A 25,853-nucleotide genomic window follows, 5' to 3' on the forward strand; every position below is an offset into this window, starting at 1 on the left:
AGGTATGTATGGGCATAGACACTCATTAAACCCTCCTCTGAGTTGTTTTCATTCACAAGTACAAACCTATAGAAAGAGCATGAAGAACCTATATCTGTAAGTCCCTAAGTCTGTTTCTTTATATTTTAAAATAAAGATAAGCCTAGCTCAGACACGTTTAGGTTGAAATGGACATCCAGGTCAAATTCCATAGAAAACTCATAAAATGTCATGTAAATGTAAAGAACCATTAGAAAATATTTTTGAGCAATTGATCTTGCTTAGGATATGTCTCAAATATCCTAAACCTACTGACTCATTAATCATTATCTGATAACTATATATTTACTCCTATGAGTAAAAGCACTGCTCTTTCATTCTCTGCCTGGGTCCTGACAATATTAAATCTCAATAAATCATTCTATAGGAAACTCGGGAAAACTCCTTACAACAGTTATAATACCTAACAAGATGACTCTCAGATGTATTGTGAGCGTATTAGTTAGCTTTCATTAGGTTATTCTTTGCTAACAAACAATTCAAATTTCCCTAACCCAACATACACGGCAACACACACAATGAAACTGAGAAATTCTAAGAGGGTGTAAAAGCCTTTAGATTCTTCTCTGAGCCACTTTTGTCCAATTGAGAGGACAGGGGAGTCACAGCTAACTGCACAGCTTTTAACAATAGGTGTTTAGCCACACGTTTTCCAGGGTTTTTGAGAGCATATATTATATAGTTTTAGACTCACCTTTTTTTAGTGCTGCCTCCCTTTCCTCTTCAGGACAAAGGGGGTATATTTAGAATCCCTCTAATACTAAGAAAGGTGTGTGGAATTTCAAACACAGAATTTAGCCACCAGGCTTTTCTTAGTTATCATTCTCTTGTAACACTGGGTGTAAGAGATTTATATAACAATCAAGAGTGTTGATAATATCAGATTTACTCACAGAATTCGTGGCAACAACATTATTTTTGGAAAATGAAAATGAGTAGTAAAGATAAAAAAATAGATTAATATTCCTTACCCAGAGCTAGCAGTACACATGTGGAAATGTTCTCAACAACACTTGTTAAATGTTAGAATTATAGGAAGTTTTCTAGTTTGGTATGAAATCATTATGTTTACTTCTCTGGGTCTTTCTGTCTGCTCTTCAGCTTTCATCTGTATTCACTCTCTTCCTTAGAATCCTCATCAATGGTGTTTTAGAATAAGGAGGTCATTAGACTGAGGTGGCTCTAATACTGTGATGGTCTGTGGAAGCAAACCAAAATTTAAGGTTATGAAATCAAAACCAAAGGACAACCAATGAGAAACAGCCAATTAGATTTTAATCTTAAAGTCGATCAAAAATTTTTCTTGCTTTGCTTTCAAACCATCTATGTATAAGTTTTTCCCCAGCTCCCATCAGAAGAGCACGTCTAAACTTCCAATTTGGTGCTGCCCAATTGGAATCTTCTTTTGCTCAAAGAGACTCTTAAAAATTTTAATATGCTTCAGTTTATCTTTTAAAAATTCTGACATTATTGCCTAGCTTATTTATTTATTTACTTATTTATATTTTTCTGAAGTGAGAAGCAAGGAGGCAGAGAGGCAGACTCTCACATGCGCCTGACTGGGATCGACCTGCAAGCTCATTCGAGGGTGATGTTCTGCCCATCTGAGGCGTTGCTCCATTGCAACCAGAGCCATTCTAGTGGCCGAGGCAGAGGCCATGGAGTGGTCCTCAGCACCAGGGCCAACTTTGCTCCAGTGGAGCCTTGGCTGCGAGAGGGGAAGAGAGAGACAGAGAGGAAGGAGAGGGGGAGGGATGGAGAAGCAAATGGGCGCTTCTCCTGTGTCCTGGCCAGGAATTGAACCCTGAACTTCCACACGCTGGACTGATGCTCTACCACTGAGCCAACCAGCTAGGACCAGCCTAGCTTATTTTTTAGGAATACCTTTTTCACTGTATCTTTGAAATGTTTTCCTTTCATAAACTCCTGCCCTTATTGTCAATGTACCTACTAGAAAATTCCACTTGGATTCCTTTAATGTCAACTTGAAGTAAATATTTCATAACTTTCCTGACTTAACTCTTTCTTTCTTCTTACCCTCTCACATCCACATCTACCCTTTTGGCTTTCTTATTTCTATAGATACTACTTATAGCCCAGATCCTACATCTAAAAACTTGAATATTTCTTTTGATATAGTCTCTCACTTACATGTCACCCCTTGTGCCTTCCTAAATGTCATACCCAGTCAATTACTAATCATCAGTGATTCTATCTTTGAGATGTTTTACATCCTTCTCTTGGTTTCAGCATTATATTGGCTTCAGGCTTCACACTCAAATGCCATATATAATTTTTACCAGCCTTCTAACAAAAATTTTCACTGTTGTGATCTGCATCACAGCCAATGCTAGGTTAGTATCCTGAAATTGAGGATTACTGTATTCTACTCTCCTCAGAAATATTAGTTGGTTTTCTAGTCCCACAGGGTAAAGTCAGCTATCTTTCTCCAAGTATTTAGGGTGTTGACTTGTGATTGTTAAGATTGGGTTTAGCTGCAAGTGACAGATAATCCAAAATAAAAGTGACTCAGATAAAACAGATGTAAAAGTTTAGAGGGCTCTAGGGCACGTTTGATACTCTGTAGCAGGGGTAGTCAACCTTTGTATACCTACCGCCCACTTTTGTATCTCTGTTAGTAGTAAAATTTTCTAACCGCCCACTGGTTCCACAGTAATGGTGATTTATAAAGTAGGGAAGTAACTTTACTTTATAAAATTTATAAAGCAGAGTTACAGCAAGCTAAAGCATATAATAATAATTACTTACCAAGTACTTTCTGTCAGATTTTCGCTAAGTTTGGCAGAATAAATCTTTATAAAACAACTTACTATAGTTAAATCTATCTTTTTATTTATACTATGGTTGCTCTGCTACCACCCACCATGAAAGCTGGAATGCCTACTAGTGGGCGGTAGAAACCAGGTTGACTACCACTGCTCTACAGTATTATTGGGCAGATAAAATATATTATGCTCACTTTGTTAAAGATGGCGCTGCCCACGTGGAAGCTGTTGCCCAGGTGATGTTAATGTGTGTTGGGAGCGGGCTATGGGCAGGCAGGATCCTTGTAGTCTGGGGCTTGATTTTAGGACTAAGCCTTTCCCACCCTTTTTGATGTGGAGTGGTACAATCCCATCATGCCTCAGATAAGTGCTTTGTATTAGAGACTTCCCCTATTTTGTATATTGGATTAAAGGTTTTGATTTCTATACTATAAAATGGGGGCAGAACGGGAGCTTGCTCTCTTAGTTCCTGAGATTAGCATTAGAGGAGACTGCAGAGAGGAGAGCAGAGAAAGGCCATGTGGAGGAGGCCAAGAGAAGCAGCCAAGATGGTGGAGTGTTGAGTGAGAAGCCAGTTTGTGCAGTTTGTGCAGGGAGAAGGAAGGAGATGGGGAACAGAGGTGAATAAAGTCTGGTGAGCTAGAAACCTTTGATTCTAGGAAACTCGGATAAGTCAGTAGCTTTGTGAGCACTGAATGTGAGTGGGTTTTGGAGTCCAGTGTGTGTTTTTACTTGCCTGCCGGGTGCAAGCTAGGATTAAAAATGATGGCCCACCAGTTTTTGGCTCTGTTGTTTCTTTACCGACTGTCCGAATCCAATGCGAACCTGCTTGGGCCAGGCGGCTGTGATGGTGGCCTTGGCTACTGGCTTTACAAATATCAAAGTCTTTTGATTCTTCTATGTCATTATTCCTTTATGTGTGGCTTACATCACCAATGTTATTTCATGGCCCAAAATGGCTTTTCAACTCTGTCTTCATTCCGGTCAGTAAGTGCCCACCCACTGCTACTTACACACTTGGGCCAAAACATATTTCCATGGCTAAATGTCCTTATATTCTGATGACCAAGTGTCCCAGTAAAAATAGGAAATTCTATTACTGAGGGAGAAGGAAAAAGACATAGGGTTATCTCTGCCACACCTATATTCTAGCAGCTACTTCCTTACAGCAACCCACCATTCTAGACAAACTCTCCGCTTAGCTATTTAAACATAAACTCTCTAAAACACTCCAGCCCACAGTTGTCTTTGTTCTTTAAACTAGAGGAACAGTAAACTTGGCAGCCAATCAGGTATTTGTTTCGCAATAATAGCCCTTGTTAATGTGGTCTTAATGATTAGAGCATTATTTAAAATTTTCCTTCTTGTCTAATTTTCACCTAGTCTGTATAAAATATAACATCAATTATGTACACTACATAATACTTGATAATGATAATAAACTTACTGATTTATATATTTAATATACTATATATATTGTTATTTTACAGTGTACTCTTCATTTTTTTTAAATTTAATTTACTGTGGTGACTGGTCAATAATATTAAACAGGTTTCAGTTGTAAAATTACACAATACCTCATCTGTACACTGAACTGTGTGCTCACCACCCCAAGTCTCTGTACAGCACACTGTTATTTTTAGAAGTTTGCTGTCAAACACTATGCTCTGCCACAATGACAGCAGACTCATATAGCTCATGTTTAATATTGTCTTTTGATTACATCATTTTCTCTTTTATTTTTTAATTAAGTGAGAGGTGGGGAGGCAGAGACAGAATCCCTCACTCTGACCAGGGATCCACCCAGCAAGCCCCCTATCTGGGGCTGCTTTGCCAGGCTGGGCCGCTGCTCTGTTGCTTGGCAACTGAGCTAGTTTAGTACCTGAAGCAAGGCCATGGAGCCATCCTCAGCACCCAGGGTCAACTTTGCTGGAACCATTTGAGCCATGGCTGTGGGAGGAGGAGGGGTGGAGAAGCAGATGGTTGCTTCTCCTCTGTGCCCTGACTGGAAATCGAACCCAGAACTTCCACATGCTGGGCCGATGCTCTACCGCTGAGCCAACAGGCCAGGGTTATCATTTTCCCTTGTGCTTGATTTAATCTCCTGTTGTTTTGTACAGTAACATGCTGTATAGGCTTGTAGCCTAAGAGCAACAGGCTCTACCATATAGCCTAGCTCTGTAGTAGGCTATACAATACAGATTGGTGTAAGCACACTCTATAATGTTTGAACAATGTGAAATCCCCAAGAATGCATTTCTCAAAACATATCCTTGTAGTTAAACAGCACATGACTGTATAATTGAGTATAACATAGAACAATAAGAATTATATAGCTCTGGTTCTATTTTTATATCTATGTCTTAGCATAGATGCAAGTAGAAGAGAGATAAGTCAAGAACATCAACATAGTTTCCCCATACCATTTCAGAGCAGCAAAGAGAACAGGAAATCTTCATACAACTGCTGTGAAAAGTGGAGAAACTGATCAGGTCCTGTTCTTCAAAGGAAGAGAAAAACTACTGAATATATTAAACCAATTTTGAATTTTAGTTTGTATATATATTTAAGATTTTATTTATTGATTTTAGAGAGAGAAAGGAGGTGGGGTAGGAAGCAAAAGCATCAACTAGTAATTTTTTCCCATCTGTGCCTTGACCAGGTAAGCTTGGGGTTTCAAATCCAAGACCTCAGCATTCCAGGTAGAGGCTTTATTCACTGCTCCACCACAGGTCAGGCTTTAGTTTGTGTATTGGATGAGCTGCTTATGTTTACTTTGTGCAGGTTTCAGTCTTGCTATTTTCCTATCAAAGGAAGACAATGTAATGGATAGGAAAAAAGATTCAGGAATCAGATATTTTATCACTTCCCAGTATCCAATGCAGAAAGAAGATAATACAGTAGTAACTATCATTGAGTGCTTATTATGTGACATGGAGATGCTGGAGTGGCCACTGCACATTTCTCCTTTATTCTTTCCACAACCACGTGAAAATACGTGTTACCATATTCTTTTTGCAGCTTGACTCGATATCCTTAGAAGTCATTAACTAAGATGACACAATGGAAAGGAAAGAGAACAGAATTCACATCTACCTGCTCCTGAGCTTCTCTTAACCGCTATTCAGGCAGGCAACAGTGAATTCCTTTAAACCGACCTCAAAGTAAAGGTTATATATTTTTACACTGGAAAAGATATTAACGTTGCTTGTGATTTATATATCCGGCAGCCTTAGTGGAACCCAGGTTAACTATTATATTAGGTTTCATAGCTTTTTATTGTCATCACATCAATCCAATGGGGGAACTGATTAGCCCTTGCTATTGATAACAGCAAAAGAATTCCTTAGTTACAAGGGGAAGAAATAACAAGCCCTGTGTCAAAATTGTTGGGAAGCGCTTTTCTAGAATTTATCTCCAAGAAATAGGAGAGGTCCTCTAATTTAATAAAAAGCTTTCAAATTGAAACCAAATCTAAAGTACTTAAGAGTACATATTTCAAAATTTCTTCACGCCAGAAATATTAAGTGCATTAAACACTACAAATATGAAATATTTAGATCACTGTCTCCAAGCAGCTGGAGATGTACACAGGTGTTATTACTCTGTTAGTTGGAAGACTAAGTAACTGCCATTATGACAGTACTGCGTGTACAGTATTTTTTTTTAAGCCCACCATTTGCAATTGATTAAATGGACCATCCATAACTGCCTGTGAATCATGTTAGGAGTTACCCAATGACATTTATATTAACATCTGTCATGGAGCAAAATGTTTAGTATAAAAAAATTGACATATAATAGCTTTAAGGTATCATTAAATCAATTTTAGATACCAGTCTATAGGTGTAACCCACTATCTGTCGACTCCGGGAAAATATAGTTTATGATTTGACTAAAAAAAAATAATAGCGCCTCACCCCAAGCCCTTCGTGTGTACACCAAAAGGTCTTTGTGTCCAACGAGATGACTTTGCTACAACATTTGTTCCCGTGTAATTGTCCCGTAGGCAGTTTCAAAAGTGGAGAGAAAAGGTGGGAGACACCACTGAAAAGGAAGTGGGGGCACAGGGTCGTGACCCGTCCGTGGCTGGGGACTCGCGTAGGGTGAGGTAACACGAAATCTCGATCGACACTGTGGTTCGCGGAGGCATCGGGATTCCTCTTACCAAATGCATTCGGGCCACCTGTCAAACCCATGGATGGATAATAGGGTGGGGAGGAACCCCGGAAGAAGGCTGCATGCCAGAAGGTGTCTGCAAGCGATGCGCTGGGGTGTGCGTGGGGAACACTAAGGAGGATCTTGAAGACCCGGAGGCGACTTCAAGTGGTCACCGGAACCCGCTAGGAAACCAGAGGGAGCTGCGTGCTCCTCCCATAGGCCTCTCAGCTCCTCCTCCCAGGCACATGACCACAAACGGAGGGTGTCTCGTTCCCGCAGCGTAGCTCGCTCTGTTTCTTTCCTCCCGCCGTGCTGCCCTTCTTCTCCCCGGTTCCCATCCCTCCCTCCTCCCCCCTCTCCCTCTTCACGCCCCAATAGCGGTTCGAGCTGCGAAGTGCCCGCCCCTCCGCCCTTTTCTACGTTTTCTCATTGGCTAAAACCTCAAGGACGCGTTCCGAGGGCGGGTGGCAGCCATTGGTGGGATGAGCAATCCGAGTTCCCGGATGAGGGAACATTCTGCAGTATAAAGGGAGCGGGGAAGGCGGGAGACAGCGCAGTTTGAATCGCGGTGCGACGGAGTAGGCAGTGAGGTGTCGCTGGGTGTCTCACTAGTCCTTTCTCTTCCTTGCTTGTTTGAGCTTCAGCAGATTTCGAAATGGTAAACTTCCCAGAGGCGCTTGACGGTGCAGCGGGTTTTTTTCCGGCGGAGAAAAACCCGTTACACATGGAAATGGGGGTGAAGTGGCGACGGTTGGGAACGCGCGGAGACAGGATTTGGAAAAGCGGGGGGTGGGGAAGAGGTGATTTGTCGGTGGCGAGCGGAGCCGCCTCCGATCTCGCGGCGGGCGGTGACGGTTGCGTGGCGCGCGCAGCGCCACTGGGGGCCAGCGGGCGGCGAACGGGCGGACGGAGGCGCGCGGCCGCGGCTGGCGCGCAGCGGGGGGCGCGCAGGCGGGGTCGCCCTTGCGGTGGGCCGGAGACCCCGGTGGGGCACGGGGGCGCGCTCGCGCCCGGGCCGCGCCGCGGTGGGGGAGGGGCGCGCCGCCCTGGTAATCCTATATTCTCCGTTCCTCCTTCGCTCGCGGGCGTGTGCGCGCCGTAGGCTGGCGGCAAGGCTGGGAAAGACTCCGGAAAGGCCAAGACAAAGGCGGTTTCCCGCTCGCAGAGAGCCGGTTTGCAGGTCAGTGGCGGTTCGGCGCAGTCAGGGAATCGTGACATTTTTCTTTCATCCTCCTTTCTTGTTTATCATCGCTCTAAACGGGTGTTCTGTCTTTGCGTGGGTGATGAGGTGTCGCGACTTGTTTTGCCGATATACATATCGGGGAGGGGGGCGATCACGTGTGTCGGTACGGGGGCGCGTTGCTGCACCGGCGTCCTTGCTTTGGCGCCTGTCTAATTTTATCACCTTTGACTCTTATCTTTTTGCATTTGTTTGTGCTTAAAATTAAGTTTCCGGTGGGCCGTATTCATCGACACCTGAAATCTAGGACGACCAGTCATGGACGTGTGGGCGCGACTGCTGCTGTGTACAGCGCAGCCATTCTGGAGTACCTCACCGCAGAGGTAAATGGGTGTACGCCTGTAATCTGGGAAAGGTTGGGGGGCGGGGGGGGGGCGGTTAGGTGGCGAGAGGGAAGGAGGAAAGTGATGCAAGAAAACTCCCAGGCCCTAAACGCGGCGAGATGCCTCTGGAAACGCTAGAGGGAGCTGGTGATCATTAAGGGATCCTACTGAGTTTAAGCCGCTCTTGAGAATAAAATTGCGTGGTCCCTTTATAATTTAATGCTGTCGTGATGTGCAGGGGGTGAAGGAGGGAGAGAAACAACTGTTAGATTTATGTTCATGAAGGTTTGGTTCTGCTCTGGATCGTGGCCTAAACTCTTTAGGTCCTAAAGAGTTTGGAAAGAGATTGATTAGCCTTTGCCTTCTAGGTACTTGAATTGGCAGGAAATGCATCAAAAGACTTAAAAGTAAAGCGTATTACCCCTCGTCATTTGCAACTTGCTATTCGTGGAGATGAAGAATTGGACTCTCTCATCAAGGCTACAATTGCTGGTGGTGGTATGTAAACAGTAAAATTATACTTTAAGTTCCTTTAAAGAAAATAATTTTGCTTCTCAAGCAAAAAAATTGGTAATTTTTCATCTAAAGAGGACACCTGAGTATGTTTTCACTGACATACACAATGATTCATCATGAAATACAGGTTTTACTTTGCGTACTTGGGGTTCACATTTAAAGTCATTTTTAAGTGTTTTAAAAATAGAATTAATCCCTGTTCCTCTCCTAGGTGTAATTCCACACATCCACAAATCTCTGATTGGGAAGAAAGGACAACAGAAGACTGTTTAAAGGATGCCGGGATTTCTTATTATCTCAGGACTCTAAATACTCTAACAGCTGTCCAGTGTTGGTGATTCCAGTGGACTGTATCTCTGTGAAAAACACAATTTTGCCTTTTGTAATTCTATTTGAGCAAGTTGGAAGTTTAATTAGCTTTCCAACCAACCAAATTTCTGCATTTGAGTCTTAACCATATTTAAGTGTTACTGTGGCTTCAAAGAAGCTATTGATTCTGAAGTAGTGGGTTTTGATTGAGTTGATTGTTTTTAAAAAACTGTTTGGATTTTAATTGTGATGCAGAAGTTATAGTAACAAACATTTGGTTTTGTACAGACATCTCCACTTAGGTGGATAAGCTCAATAAAGGTCATATCCCAAACTAGTTGTGTTTAAATTTGCTTGATTGTAGTAGGAACATCTTTCTTCCTTTTTTTTTATTTTTATTTTTTATTTTTAGAGAGGAGAGAGAATGAGAGAGAAGGGGGAGGGAGGAGCAGGAAGCATCCTGCTCCCATATGTGCCTTGACCAGGCAAGCCCAGGGTTTTGAACCAGTGACCTCAGCGTTCCAGGTCAACGCTTTATCCACTGCGCCACCACAGGTCAGGCGGAACATCTTTCTTTTGATCAGGTTCTCTCTCATCCTGCAATAACTTATATTTCTTCAACAATTAAACTTTTTAGTTGTCTAGAAAGATCAATAATTAGCAGGCCCAACTGTAAAACTTTTTATTGTTATATAATTAGCTGTTAAAAATTTTAAAACTGGCAGAAACTGGAATGGGACAATTTTTAAAAGCTATTTGTCCATCTGAGTTTGTGTCTTGGCCAAACTTGTATGATACAGCACTACTGGTGTATTGCTATGGTGGTCTTGGGGCAGGGAGAGAGGCAGGTCAGAAGTTCAGTATCTACCTCCACAGAGGGAACCTTCAGTGAAATTTAAGAATAGTGTTCTCTGTGCTACAGTTTTGATATCTGAATTAAACTGTGTAATACTGGGTAACATCTTTAGGGGAATACTACAATAGCTTGAGTGAACATATTTTAAATGGTTACAAATAAACTGATTGGATTGGATTATTTTGACACTTTATGGTAAATTATTTTTAAAAGTTTGGATGACGTTTCCAAGCAATAAGTGACCCTTTACCCCCCACTGAGGAGACCAAGAAACAGCAGCAGTATGAAACGTGGGTTAGGGAGAAAAGCAGGTAGTGTACTGTGATGGTAATGCATACCCAGAAAGCTGATTACTGCTGTGCTTTGGTTATAAATTAGGATTAGGGCCAGAACTGCAGTTTGCTTCTATCCTCATTGGTATCCTAAGAGGCAATTGCATGAAGTCTGGGTCTACGAAAATGGTGTGCAGCTAAAATAAGGCAAACGACCTAGAGTTAGTTAGCCTCGAACTGCACTGCTGTGTTCGTCAGCACCTGTGCCGGAAGCGCTGCGTTAGGGACTGACTGCGGTCGTCACCTGACGGACCCGCCCAAGGCTGTGGGCCCTGGAGGCGGGCCGGCCATCCCAGGTGATTTTCCTGAAAACGGCATCCTCACCTCTGATCTGTCGCCCGGCCGCCTGGAAGGCGGGCTGCGGCCTGCTCCTGCCGCGCGGGGTTCAAGGGCTCCACGCGGCCAACGCGGAGGGCCAGTCCCAGCCTCAGCGGAACCCCCGGCGCCGCGGGGCTGGCGTCCCGCCCGCCCCCTCGGGCCGATCGGCTTTGAACCTGTAGGCGCCGTGCTGAGACCACCCAGTGGCTCGGCCGCCCGGGTCCCGCGGCCGGGAGGTGCGGCTCGCGCAGTAGCGGCCCACGGGGGGCGGGGAGGCCGCGGAGAGGAGGCGGAGCTGCGAGCCCGTCTGTCTCCGGGGCCGCCGCCGCGGTCTCTGCGCTGCGCTCCGCCCCGCCCCGCTCGCCTCCGCACGCCCCCACCCGCCCCCACCCGGGCCGGCCTCGCCTCCTCGGCGGCGGCGGCTTCAGCCCCTCGTAGCGGCGCTCCCGGAGGAAAGGGAAGAGGGCACAAGCCAAGGCATGGAGGGGAACCGGGATGAGGCGGAGAAATGTGTGGAGATCGCCCGGGAGGCCCTGAATGCCGGCGACCGCGAGAAGGCCCAGCGCTTCCTGCAGAAGGCCGAGAAGCTCTACCCACTGCCCTCGGCCCGCGGTGAGGCCCCCGGGGTCCCGTCCCTCCCCGCCGGGCCCCTGCCCTCGCAGCCCGCCCCGCCCCCACAGCCGCCCGTCAGGGAGCCGGCGGGACCGCGGGCAGCCCGTCCCTCCGTGGGACGCCCGGGAGGAGCGGCCCGACACACTCCCGCCCCTGCCCCGAACGGACCGGGCCGGGCAGGGGCTTGGAGGGGGCTCCGGAGACTCCCACTGCACCTGCCTCCCTGCGAGATGCCGGCTCTCACTGACGGACGCAAGTTGCCGGTTCCCTGGTCCGTTTTCGGAAATGTCCGGCTGCCATTCTCCCAGGAGAATGTCCCTGGGAGATTTGTCTGGTCCCGTCTTAGCCTTACCGAGTGGACTTGATATCCAGGTGCTTGGTTGTGCGGCCCTCTCTCTTCCCATCCTCACCCCCAAATAAGACCTAGACCCCTAATGAAGTGAAAGAAACTGGGAATTCTAGCCGCTAATGGTCTCAGGTTCCACCATCCCTAGGGTAGAGCCCTGCTCCCCAAGCAAAGACTTTTGAATACCTGAGATGACATTGCTTTTCCCTGGGAGGGAGTCCCTTTAGAAAAGACAAACACAAATTTGGCAAGAATGATAGAGTCAGTAATGATTTGCTAAATTGTATTGGTTTGATAACACCATAATTATCTACAAATTAGGCAGGTCTCTAAGGAACAGATTACTGGACTTCTTTTAGTTGAATTTACCCTGTTTGTGACCTAGGCTTTAAAGTCATGCTCTCTAGGCTGTAAAGTAATAACAACAACATTTATTGAGCACTTTCAAAGTGCCAGACCATGTGCCTAGTGTTTTATATGAATTACTTCATTTATTCCTCAGAACAATTCTATGTAGAGGTACAGAATTTATTTGAACAGATATACCCTAATGAAAACAGGCTGTCTTTTGGATGGATGGATGGATGGATGGATGGATGAAAGAGAGGAAATATCATACATAAGGCTACACAGTAATTAGTAGCAAAGGCAGAAAAGCACTGTACTTGAGCTTTCCAGTTCCAAAAGGTCTTTAACCACTACTCTTATTTCCTTGCTAATAGTATACTGTTTCAGTGGTGGTTCAAGGTATTTCCAGGTTAAGAAGAAAATTATTGATAATAGGAATGTGGGGTTACCTGTTTTACTTTATTGTTTTTTTTAATTTGTTTCTACATTGTTGAAGACCTTGTATTTTTTATTCTCCTCTATCCTTTCATGACATTGCTATAGAATAGTATACCAGAGTGGACAGGAAAGGGAAGTGGTAGAAAAAAGTTAATAATTTTTTAAATGTGGCAAAAACCACATAAAATTTACCAGTTTAACTATTTTTCAGTGTGCAGTTAGTGGTGTTAACCATTTTCACATTGTTGTACAACAGACATCTAGAATTTTTCATATTACAGAACTGAAACTCTATACCAGTTAAACAATCTTCCATTTTCCCCACCCACCTGGTTCTGGCAACCACAATTCTTTTAAAATTTGACCTCCTTGGCCCTAGCTGGTTGGCTCAGTGTATAGAGCATAAGCCCCGTGTGGAGACATCTGGGGTTCCATTCCTGGTCAGGGCACACATGAGAAGCGACTGCTTCTCTTCCCCTCTCTCTCCTCCTCTTTCTCACTCTTCTCCCCATAGCCAGTGGCTCAACTGGTTCGATTGGTTCCATTGGTTCCAGCCTCTTGGCCCCGGGGGCGATGAGGACAGGGTTGATGGGTAGATCCCAGTGTGGGTGCATGTGGGAGTCTCTCTGTATCTCCCCGCCTCTCACTTAAAAAAAAAAGAATTGACCACTTTGGATACCTTATATCAGTGGCTTTCCAACTGCCTGTCCAGCAGAAATTTTGTGCTAGTCAGCCAAAGTGTTAACAACCATGATGTTATATGAAGATCATAGACCCAATGATTATAGATCCTATAATCTTTATACAACATCAGGGTGGTTAACTTTTTCTCTGACTCATAGAAAATTTCTGGCAAACTTGCTGCTGAAAACCACTGCTTATATAATTGGAATCATGCAGTGATTTTTCAACCTTTTTACACTTGGGGACCAGTGAAAATAGGATTATTTCTAGACCGCTAAGGCAGAAATCATCCCGAGCATGAGTGAATTTGACTAAGATCATTGAGTCTATAATCTTCATACAGCATCGGGGTGGTTAACTCTTAACAGGACTGGTGGGAAATTCCTGGCAGACTGGTCCGTGGATCAGAGGTTGAAAAGCCTGTACAGTATTTCCTCATTTCATATAGTCAATAGGTTCTGTGATTTTATACAAAACAAGGTATAATCAAACCAGATTTGCCTTAGGCTATTTAATAGAAACAGAAATAAAGTCCTTATGGCATCTGATCAACTTTGTAATACAATGAAATTGAAAAAAGCAATGTTATTCGAGGACTTATCTTTTTTTTTTTTTTTTTTGGTATTTTTTTGAAGTTAGAAGCAGAGAGGCAGTCTGACAGACTCCCACACGCACCCGACCAGGATCTACCCAGCATGCCCACCAGGGAGCGATGCTCTGCCCATCTGGGCCTGGTGCGTTGCCCAATGCAATCGAAGCCATTCTAGCACCTGAGGAGGAGGCCTTGGAGCCATCCCCAGCGCCTGGGCCAACTTTGTTCCAGTGGAGCCTTGGCTGTGGGAGGGGGAGAGAGAGATAGAGAGGAAGGAAAGGAAAGGGGGAAGGGTGGAGAAGCAGATGGGCACTTCTCCTGTGTGCCCTGACTGGGAATCAAACCTGGGACTTCCACACACCAGGACAATGCTCTACCACTGAACCAACCGGCCAGGGCCGAGGACCTTTTTTAAGTGGCTTATTTCACTTAGCATGATGTCTTCAAAGCTCATCTGTGCTGTAGCATGTGGGTAGGATTTTCCTTTTTTTTCTTTCTTTTTTTAAAAATTTATTCATTTTACAGAGGAGAGGGGGAGAGAGAGGGAGAGAAGGGAGGAGCAGGAAGCATCAACTTTGAAACTTCCATATGTGCCCTGACCAGTCAAGCCCAGGATTTTGAATTGGCCACCTCAGCATTCCATGTCATTGCTTTATCCACTGCACCACCACAGGTCAGGCTCCTTTTTTTTTAAGCTGCACAATATTTCATTGCTTGTATATACCACGTTTTCATTATTTGTTCATCAGTTAGTAGATTTTTAGGTTGTTTTTATATTTTGGCTATTGTGAATAATGCTGCTATGAAAATGGGTGTGCAGATATCTCTTTGTGATCCTGCTTTCAATTCTTTTGGATATATACGCAGAAATGGGATTGTTGGATTATTTCGGTGGTACTATTCTTACTTTTGGGGGGAAACTGCTATATTGTTTTCCATAGTGGTTGCCCCATTTTACATTCCTGCCAACAGTGTGCCAAAGTTCCATTTTCTCTACATCTTCACTTGTTATTTTGTCTTTGCTTTTTTTTTTTTATAGTAGCCATTCTGACAAGTGTGAGGTGGTATCTCATTGTGGTTTTGATTTTGCATTTCTCTAATGATTAGTGATATTGAACATCATTTTATATGCTTGTTGGCTGTTTGTATATTATCTTTGAAGAAATGTCTGTTCAAGTCCTTTGCCCATTTTGTAATTTGGTTATTTTTTGTTTGTTTAGTTGTAGGAGTTCTTTGTATAATCTAGATAACAACCCCTTATCAGATACATGATTTGCAGTTTTTTTCTCCCATTCTTTAGGTTGTGTTTCACTCTGTTGATTGTGTCCTTTGATGCACATAAGTTTTTAAGTTTGATGTAGTCCATTTGTCTGCTTTTGCTTTTATTGCCTGTGTTTTTGTTTTTTTCTCTTAAGAAATCAGTGTCCAGAGTTAAAATGTTTTGAATCTTCCTACTGTCTGGATACATGATTTCATTTAGTCACTATCAAGTCCTAGAGGGACAGTTTGAACATGCAAATAACCACTTCAGATAGAACATTGGCTTTTGAAACCTAGCTCCTCCACCTATTAACTTGTAACCTGAATCTTGGGAAAATTAGAGAATCTAGCCTTTAGCTTTTCCATTTGCAAAATGGGACAATAATGCCCTGACTTCTTAGAGCTGTGAGGATTTAAGTGACTTAATACATGGAAAGCATCGTCAGTGAGCGCTCAATTATTTTGATATCATTTTAAAACTTGTAGTCTAGCATTCATTTGTCATACAAGCCTCTTGAATGAATATATTTAAGGGATACTATAAGATGATATTAAAGCACAACACAATTATTGCTCTTAAAGACATGAACATAGGAAAAAATAAGACATAAAATGGGCATGTCCGGGTTGCTCTGTGGATAAAGCGTTGACCGTGCACACCAGAATTCATGGGTTTGACCCCCCAATCAGGGCCTATGAGAAGCCTTCAGTGAGGACACAACTAAATGAAACAACTATGTAACACTACAAGTTGATGCTTCTCTCTCCCTAAAATCAATGGGAATTTTTTTAAAAATATATAAGTTGAAAGTAGTACAGTGTGTTATAAGACAGCAGGATATGATTATAGATAAAGTGATGGCGTTCTGTTGTGGTATAGTCTGTGAAAACTTTAGTTCATATGCAGACTTTGCCTCAGACAGCTTTGTAACCAGGGGCAAGTTACGTAGCTTCTCCAAGGCTTGCTTAGTTATTAAGGCTTGTATCAAATGATAATTATGACACAGGATTGACAAGATGTACAGTAGCTGAAATAAAATTATGTACAGATACTTAACAAAGTATAATTTACATGGAATGTTTTCAGATGTTTATTGGAATAATTTAAGAATTCAAAGGAAGGAAAGGTCTAGAATATTTTTGTAAGCTCCTGGTAAAATGTGAAGTGTAGAAGGAAATTGAAGTTATTGGTTAAAATGAAATTTTACATTTTTATTTCTGAATTTTATCTATTGTAGAATACCGTCATGGCCTTGTAACTTAAGAGTTTTGACTGAATGTTCCTGTGAATATGTTTTCATACCTAAGATAGGCAAAAGAAAACATTGCATTTTGATCTTCATTATTTTTATATAGTAAATGAGAAGATAAGAAACTAAATTCCTGAATTTTTGTCTTTACGTTTTCTTCTTGCCAGGTGAGAAGTCTGATTGATAAAACACTTTTAAAAATTGGCAAGTTTTCCTTGAGGAAAAACTTGATTTTCAAATGGATCTAGGATATTGCTGCTTTCTATGTTTTTAGTTGAGAATATTATTTTACAGTTTATTGCAATGAACTAAATGAAATGAATTTTACAGCTTTCAGATATTTTCTATACTAAGAATTTGATTTATGTTTGAAAGGATTGCTATATATGAGTAGCTGCTATGTAGGAAATATAAATATTCTGGATAAGTAATGTCATCAGGCAGAAAGTAAATTACATTTTGTTACTCATTTATTTATTTATTTTTACAGGGACAGAGAGTCAGAGAGAGGGATAGATAGGGACAGACAGACAGGAACGGAGAGAGATGAGAAGCATCAATCATCAGTTTTTCATTGCAACACCTTAGTTGTTCATTGATTGCTTTCTCATATGTGCCTTGACCGCGGGCCTTCAGCAGACCGAGTAATCCCTTGCTCGAGCCAGCAACCTTGGGCTCAAGCTGGTGAGCTTTTGCTCAAACCAGATGAACACACACTCAAGCTGGTGACCTTGGGGTCTCGAACCTGGGTCCTTCTGCATCCCAGTCTGATGCTTTATCCACTGCGCCACCACCTGGTCAGGCAGTAAATTACATTTTGGTTTCTTAAACTATATTTATTGTTATGTATTGGACTTTCACAGAAGGATACCATCTCACTGTTTTGGTGCTTTGCATTTCTATTTTAATACTTTAGTATACTAATTGAGAGGCAGTTTGAAATATAAATCCTTTTTCATAGAAATGCATTTTTATTGTTTTTCGGAATTTCATAGTAATTTAAACCAAATGGAGGCCTACAACTTCAAAAAAAGCCATCCTGTGTCTGTTTTAATGAATGGATAACTTATGTATGCCTGTAATTGGCAGCATCTATTTGCAGCATAACAATTAAAATAGTCTTATTTTTATTTTCCTGTTTATGTGAGAGATATATGTTTATTTTTCTTTTTTTGCTACATTATTTTAAAGTTGAAATCTAATAAAAAGTCAGTTCTGTCCCCTATTATCTCACTTAAAAAGGTAAAATAAAACTTTTAACCTGTCATTACACACATGTATTATCCAACCTATTCCTTTTAAGACAGTTTTTTGTCTTTTCCTGACTTAGTTAAAATTTAGTGACAAATATAAATTATGCATTCAGAACAATTATTTTGATAGCGTCAAGTTAAGTGTTATAAAATTATTTTCAAATTTCAGCTTATCGCCAAATGATTTCAGACATTATAGTTGAAGAAAAAACACTGAATTTCATTTTGAACCTTAATTTAGTAGTTGTGCAACCTTACATAAATAACTATCTTGCTGATCCTCAATTTTCTCATCTGTAAAATAGGGATCTAGTTAGTCAACAAATATTTGCTGAATGTACACATTTTTGTGCTAGGCATAGTTCTGGAAACTAGGGGATCAGTAACAATAAGACAGTCATAGTTCTCTTGGAGCTTACATCCTGGAGAACCCAGATACGAAGTATCTGCTGGCTGTAATAATGGCTCAAATCAAGTGCTGTAAGGATGTCATATATAAATACTATGGGAAACGTATCTGGAGCGTGCCGTCGAGTTAACACTATCATAATTGTCTTTTTTCGGTAATTTTTTTTGGTTACCAAATTGAGCACAAATAATTGCCTTAAGTTATGATTAATCTCCATTTGCATTCAACTACTTTCTCACTCTTAGTTAACATGTTCTCTTTGCCTTGCGGCATTCATTCCTTGTATTGTCTGCGTATATAGCTGTCCCTCTCCTAGATTAAAAACTCTTGCCCTCAGGAACCATTTTAATTTTAACCTTCTTTTTATTTCCATGGTGTCTAAAAGTGTTTTGCATATAACTGTGGCATTTATAAGCCTGGATTTTCTAGAATAATACCTGTTTATATAATTTTATTATCTTCAACTAAGATGATTTGTCAAACATAATTAAATGAAAAATTTATAGCTGTAAGGCTTTTCATGCTAATATATATTTTTAAATGTTTTCCATAATCTGACAAGTGTGCAAAAATATATACATATAATTGTCACTGTAGCAAATATTTGAAAAGAATATAAATGTTCATAAGTGGGAATTGATTAAATAAATTGCATTCATTCCTATACTGTGTACCTATTAAAAAGGATGGTGCACCTCAGTCATTTTCCATCCACTGAACTAACCTCCACATTCGGCTCATTGGACATGACCCCAGCTGTCTTTGCGGAATTCTGAGTTGAGCCTCATCTTGCTCTCCTATTACAATAGCCCTGAATAAGGTCTTCAAAACAAAAAAAATGATCATGTGAACCTATATTTATTGCTATAAAATGACATACGCAATGTACTATGAATTTAAGGTAGGCTACAAATATATGTAGATTATTCTAGCTTTGTTTAAAAATATCTGAAAAGCTAGACTGCTAGCTAACTAGAGTTAAATATACAGTAATGTTGAATGATCTTTTTTTCTTGTATGGGATTTATATGTGATTTTTATTTTATGGTTGTTGTTTTTTAAATGAGGTGAGCAACATTACTTTTGTAATCACACAAATAAAAGCTATTTCTAGTTTGTGAAGAGGAAGGAAAAATCTGTTTTCAAATTGTGTTTTTTTTTTTTTTTAATTCAGTGAAAGGAAGGGAGGCAGAAACAGACTCCCACGTGTGTCCTGACCGGGATCCACGCAGCAAGCCCACTAGGGAACATGCTCTGCCCATCTGGGGCATTGCTTCATTGCTCAGCAACCAAGCTCTTCTTAGTGCCTGAGGTAGAGGCCATGGAGCCATCCTCAGTGCCCGGGTCAACTTGCTGCAATCAAGCCATGGCAGCAGGAGGGGAAGAAAGAGAGAGAGAGTGAGAGAGAGAAGTGTGAAGGGGAGGGGAGGAGAATCAGATGGGCACTTCTCCTGTGTGCCCTGACCGGGAATCAAACTCAGGACATCCACATGCTGGGCCAACACTCAAGTTGTGTTCTTATTTTAGATTTTGCTAATAATGGACATTATACGTAACAGGTAGGTGGCAAAAACTTTTAAATAAAAATAGACCTTGGTTCTTCACTTCTGGATTATCCACATAAACACGTTTAATATTGTATTTACTTCTCAGTGTTTCTTAATATGGAATATACTTAACTCAAACTATGTTAAAATCCCAGGCAAAGCAGTATGTCTGGAAAGGGAATGCATGAAATAAGGCTGGATAGTTTTGAAACCAAAAACAAATGTAATCTGGTTCATAATTACTGTATCTGCCCAACTAATATTTGTAATACTGCACATCATTGTAAGTGAAATATCATGGGATATTTCATAAATCAGAAAAATCCAATGTGCTCTAAATTCTGACAACATTTGAACTGAATCATGTTACCTTCTCAGGCGTTGATTCCAGTGATTACTAATCAGAAAACCTTGCTGATGCTATTTTTAAGATGAGAAAACTGGATATTGAAATCCAGAGGTAATGGAACTTGTACAAATTTTAATTCTTTGGAACCAGTGTTTGGTGTGAGCGCATGTACACACACAGTCATTGTTAAGCAGAACCCTTATGTATGAAATTGTAGAAAATTTTCACTATCATAATAACCTGAAAATCTAAAGCAACTATGTGATACTGCTTTAGCACAGTATTCAGCATGTAGCTATTAACAGGAAAGATGTCCAGAAAAACACTGGGAGAACATGTTTGTGGTAAGAATGAAAGGGAATATACAATAACTTCCAACTAGCAGGCATGGGATTTTGTAGCCACCTGTAAATACTAAATTCATATAACCATTTTTGTATCTGGCTTAACAATTTTTTTTTAAGTATAAATATTTAAATTTTATTGAAATGTTATCATTGTATCTCAGGATCAATGTCCGAAATTCCTTTTTTACTTAATATTTATTGTTTCCTTCTTAAGATAAGAACTTTTTAAAAAAAATTTATTGTGTTGACATGGTTTCAAGTGTCCCACCCAATATAACACCCTCTACACACTGCATCGTGCCCCTGCTCACGCGCAGTCTCTTTCCATCCTATTTGCCCTGTTCACCCTCCTCCCCATACATCCATATCCCCCTTTCCTCTGGCTGCTGTGTCTCTGTGTTATGTATATATGATTTTAGCTAATTCCTTCACTTTCTTCGATCCCATCCCCCTCCCCCCTTCCCTCTAACAGCTGTCCATCTGTTCCCTGTAACCCTTCCTGTTTATACTTTGTTACTCAGTTTATTGTGTTCATTAAATTCCACATATAAGTGAAATCATATGGTATTTGTCTTTTTCTGCCTGGTTTATTTCATTTAGCATAATAATCTCTAGGTCCATCCATGCCGTCACAAAAGGTAAAATTTCATCCTTTTTTATGGCCGCATAGTATTATTCCATTGTGTAAATATACCAAGCTTTCTTTATTCACTTCTTCACTGATGGACACTTGGGCTGTTTCCAGATCTTGGCTATTGCAAACAATGCTGCAGTGAACATGAGGGTGCATATCCTCTTTGGAATTCGTGTTTTAGGATTCTTAGGATATATTCCTATAAGTGGGATAGCTGGGTCATAAATAAGGCAGGTCTATTTTTAATTTTTTGAGGAAATATCATACTGTTTTCCACAGTGGCTGCACCAGTCTGCATTCCCACAAGCAGTGCAGGAGGGTTCCCTTTTCTCCACTCTCACCAGCACTTGTTGATTCTTTTTTTTTCTTTTTTTTTACAGGGACAGAGAGAGAGTCAAAGAGAGGGATAGATAGGGATAGACAGAAAGGAATGGAGAGAGATGGGAAGCATCAATCATCAGTTTTTCGTTGCGACACCTTAGTTGTTCATTGATTCCTTTCTCATATGTGCCTTGACCACGGGCCTTCAGCAGACTGAGTAACCTCTTGCTCGAGCCAGCGACCTTGGGTTCAAGCTGGTGAGCTTTTTTTTTGCTCAAGCCAGATGAGCCCGTGCTCAAGCTGGCGACCTCGAGGTCTCGAACCTGTGTCCTCCGCATCCCAGTTTGTTGCTCTATCCACTGTTCCACCGCCTGGGCAGGCTGTTGATTTTTGATTTGTTAATGAAAGCCATTCTGGCAGGTGTGAGGTGAAATTTCATTGCAGTTTTAATTTGAATTTCTCTGATGAATAGTGACATTTAGCATTTTTTCATATGCCTCTTGGCCATCTGTATGTCCTCTTTGGAGAAGTATTTATTCAGGTCCTTTGCCCATTTTTAAATTGGATTGTTTACTTTCTTGGTATTGAGTCTTAGGAGATTTTTATAAATTATGGTTATTAATCCCTTATATGTATTGACAAATGTGTTCTCCCATTGAGTGGGTTGTCTTTTATTTTGTTAATAGTGTCTTTTTCTGTGCAAAAGCTTTTTAGTTTGATATAGTCTCATTTGTTTATTTTGTCCTTTATTCCCCTTGCTCAAGGAAATATATTGACAAAAATATTGCTCCAAGAGACGTCTGAGAGTCTACTGCCTATGTTTTCTTCTAGGATTTTTATGGTTTTAGGACTTACATTTAAGTCTTTTATCTATTTGGTTTTATTTTTATGACTGGTATAAGTTGGTGGTCTTGTTCTTTTGCATGTACCTGCCCAATTTTCTCAAAACCATTTATTTAAGAGAGACTGTTTTTACTCTGTTATATATTCTTGCCCCGTTTGTCAAATATTAGTTGATCATAAAGGTGTGGGTTTATTTCTGGGTTCTCTGTTCTGTTCCATTGATCTATATGCCTGTTCTTATGCCAGTACCAGGCTGTTTTGATTACAGTGTCCTTTAGTATACCTTGATATCAGGAAGTATGATACCTCCCACTTTATTCTTCATTTTCAAGATTACTGAAGCTATTTGGGTTCTATTTTCATTCCACATAAAGTTTTGAAATATTATTTCTAGATATATTAAGTGTTCCATAGGTATTTTAATAGACATTGCATTGAATCCATAGATTGCTTTGGGTAGTGTGGACATTTTCATGATGTTTATTCTCCCTATCCATGAACATGGTATATGTTTTCAATTGTTTGTATCTTCCTTGATTTCTTTTTTCAATGACTTATAATTATCCAAATACTACAGGTACTTCTTTGGTTAAATTTATTCCAAGGTACTTTATTTTGTTGTTGTTGCAATAATAAATGGGATTGTTTCTTAATTTCTCTTTCTGATAGTTCATTATTGGTGTATAAAAATGCCACTGATTTCTGAATGTTAATTTTATATCCTGCCACTTTGCCAATTCATTTATCAGTTCTAGTATTATTTTTTGCATAGACTTTAAGGTTTTCTATGTGTAGTATCATGTCAAATAATGACAGTTTTACTTCTTCTTTTCCAGTTGGGATGCCTTTTATTTCTTCTTTCTGTATGATTGCTTTGGCTAGGACTTCCCGTACATGCATCCTAGAGTTATGACAGTCTCAACATAATTATGTTTTGAGCTTACTATGTTCACTGTCATAAAAACCTAAAAAAAATTGAGACGTGAATGTTTGGCTTATTCAGTTAGCATCCTACTTATTTTTGCACTCATTTTTTCTGTTATAACAGTACAGTATATTTATTTCCTTTTTCTATGGCTTGGTTGTGTTTTTATGTTCTAAATTATGATTTTACAACTGTGTAAGGATAGGTAAGTGACTTAGGTTAGGGTGTGTTTCGACTTATACCAAATCTTGGGTTACATCACTGTCGTAGGAACGGAACTATGTTGTAACCTAAGGATTTCCTGTACTATGTTGAATAAGAGTGGTGAGAGGGGACTCCCGTCTTGTTCCTGATCTTTTTTTTTTTTCCAAAGTGAGAAGCGGGGAGAGGCAGACAGACAGACTCCTGCATGAGCCCGACCAGGATCCACCCAGCATGCCCATCTGGGTGGGCAACTGGAGCCATTCTAGCACCTGAAGCGGAGGCCATGGAGCCATCTTCAGTGCCTGGGCCAACTTTGCTCCATGGAGCCTTGGCTGTGGGAGGCAAAGAGAGAGACAGAGAAAGGAGAGAGGGAAGGGTGGAGAAGCAGATGAGCACTTCTCTTGTGTGCCCTGGCAGGGGTCAAACTTGGGACTTCCACATGCCAGGCCAACACTCTACCACTGAGCCAGTTGGCCAGGGCGTTTTATTATCCTTTATGTTATTTATTTCCACTCTGATCTTTATTGTTGCCTTCCTCTACTTTCTCTGGCTCTGCTTGTTGTTCTTTTTCTATTTTTTTTAGGTGCTGGGTTACAGTAGATTGTTTTTTTTTTTTTTTTTTTCTCATTTTTCTGAAGCTGGAAACAGGGAGAGACAGTCAGACAGACTCCCGCATGCGCCCGACCGGGATCCACCCGGTACACCCACCAGGGGGCGATGCTCTGCCCATCCTGGGCGTCGCCATATTGCGACCAGAGCCACTCTAGCGCCTGGGGCAGAGGCCAAGGAGCCATCCCCAGCGCCCGGGCCATCTTTGCTCCAATGGAGCCTCGGCTGCGGGAGGGGAAGAGAGAGACAGAGAGGAAAGTGCGGCGGAGGGGTGGAGAAGCAAATGGGCGCTTCTCCTGTGTGCCCTGGCCGGTTTTCTTCTTAAAGTATGCCTATACTGCTATGAACTGCCTTCTCAGGACTGCTTATACTGTGTCCTATAGACTTTGGATTGTTGTCTGTTCGTTTTCATTTGTTTCAAGGAAATTTTTTATTTCTTTTTTGATCTCGTTATCCCATTTGTTATTTAATAACATAATATTTCATCTCCAAGTGTTTGAATGCGTTTTAGTTTTTCTGTTGTAGTTGATTTCTAGTTTCATGCCATTGTGGTCAGAGATGATATGATTTCAATCTTCTTAAATTTATTGAGACTTGTTTTGTCTCCTAACATGTGGTCTATCCTAGAGAATGTACCATAAGCACCTGAAAAGAATGTATATTCTGCTGCTTTGGGGTGAAATGTTCTGAAGATATCAATTAAATCCAGTTGATCTAGTGTGTCAATTAAGGCCACTGTTTTTTTTGTCAGTTTTCTGTCTGGAGGACCTATGTCAGTGGGGTACTAAAATCCCTCACTGTCGAGCTCTCCCTTTCTGTCCATCAAGACCTGCTTTATATGTGTAGGTGTTCTAATGTTGGGTGCATAAATATTTACAATGGTTATATCCTCTTGTCAGATTTCTCCCTTCATCATTATGTAGTGACCTTCTTTGTCCCTTACTATATACTCTTTGTTTTAAAGACTATTTTGTCAGATATAAGTATTGCTACCCCAGCTTTCTTTTTTTTTTTTTTCATTTCCATTTGCATGGAATTTTTTTTTTTCCATCCCTTCACTTTCAGTCTTTGTGTATCTTTTGTTCTGAGGTGGGTTTCTTGTAGACAGCATATATAATTGGCTCCACAGTTTTCAAAAAATAATTTATTTCTTAGCTGAAAGACATATAAAGAGACACTTCCCCCTCACTTGTTTACTTGTCTTAGGATAAGACAGTGGTGCAATTCACATAGGAAAGGCAGGATAAGTGTTTGAATGCTTTGATCAGGTTTCAAGAAAAGGAGTTGGTTCCTTTTCTTTCCCCAGAACCTTTAGATTAGCTCCTGAGTTCTAGACACATACTTCCAGCCCTCTTTAGTAGTTGCCTTGCTCTTTGGTAACTTTGTTTTAAGCTCCTCTTGTGCGTTTCCTGTACTAGACCTGAATCAACCTTATTCCAATCAAGTGTAGTTTCTTTTAGTGGGAAACGGTGTTTCAGCATCACAATCTGGCATTAAGGGTGCTGTGGATACCAGACTGTTCATTGTTTCTGGGCCTTTTCAGTGTACGGAAGCGGTTTCTTCCACAGTAATAAGTGTTTCTGAAGGCATGGTAAATGATAGATGTGTCATGATTATTTACTTGCTTTATGCCACATTATATACATTAAAGTTTCACAATAATATTACCAACACTATCTACTGATATAATTGTTGAAAACAAATGATCTTTGCATTACTTTACATTTTCCCTCCCCATTTTAATGGGTTTTTTTTTTAATTTTGAAATAATTTTAAACTTAGAAAAGTCACAGATTAGTGCAGACTTCCCATATATATTTTATTCAGGCTTCCTGTTGGATACAGTTTTGCCACATTGCCTTATCATGCCCTTCTCTCCTTCCCTGTATCCCCACATACCCTCCTCACCCTGTGCATATGCACAATTTGTTCTTATATTTTTTCCTGAACTAATTAAGAGTAAATTATATATATGCTGTCCTATTACCCTGAAATAATTCAC

General features: G+C 40.9%; 2 protein-coding genes across 6 annotated transcripts in view; both read left to right on the forward strand.

Moving 5' to 3' along the window:
- Nucleotides 1-7,489: 7,489 nt before the first annotated feature.
- On the forward strand, nucleotides 7,490-9,711 carry H2AZ1 (H2A.Z variant histone 1). The gene is made up of 5 exons (XM_066281249.1): nucleotides 7,490-7,644; nucleotides 8,089-8,166; nucleotides 8,436-8,549; nucleotides 8,918-9,047; nucleotides 9,277-9,711. The coding sequence occupies exons 1-5, from the start codon at nucleotides 7,642-7,644 to the stop codon at nucleotides 9,336-9,338; spliced, it is 387 nt and encodes a 128-aa protein (XP_066137346.1). The 5' UTR covers nucleotides 7,490-7,641; the 3' UTR covers nucleotides 9,339-9,711.
- A 1,497-nt stretch (nucleotides 9,712-11,208) lies between these two features.
- Nucleotides 11,209-25,853, forward strand: part of DNAJB14 (DnaJ heat shock protein family (Hsp40) member B14) — a 57,273-nt gene continuing 42,628 nt past the window's right edge. The window contains exon 1 of one of the 5 annotated variants that reach the window (XM_066279603.1): nucleotides 11,209-11,492. In XM_066279603.1, coding sequence (XP_066135700.1) covers nucleotides 11,360-11,492 — 133 coding nt within the window. In that variant the 5' untranslated portion in view covers nucleotides 11,209-11,359. Of the gene's footprint in view, nucleotides 11,493-14,471; nucleotides 14,574-25,853 lie in introns of those variants that run through there. The other 4 variants (XM_066279600.1, XM_066279602.1, XM_066279604.1 and 1 more) reach the window with 4 other exon arrangements.

The sequence above is a fragment of the Saccopteryx bilineata genome, chromosome 5 (assembly GCF_036850765.1).
Source record: "Saccopteryx bilineata isolate mSacBil1 chromosome 5, mSacBil1_pri_phased_curated, whole genome shotgun sequence".
Lineage (NCBI taxonomy): Eukaryota > Metazoa > Chordata > Mammalia > Chiroptera > Emballonuridae > Saccopteryx > Saccopteryx bilineata.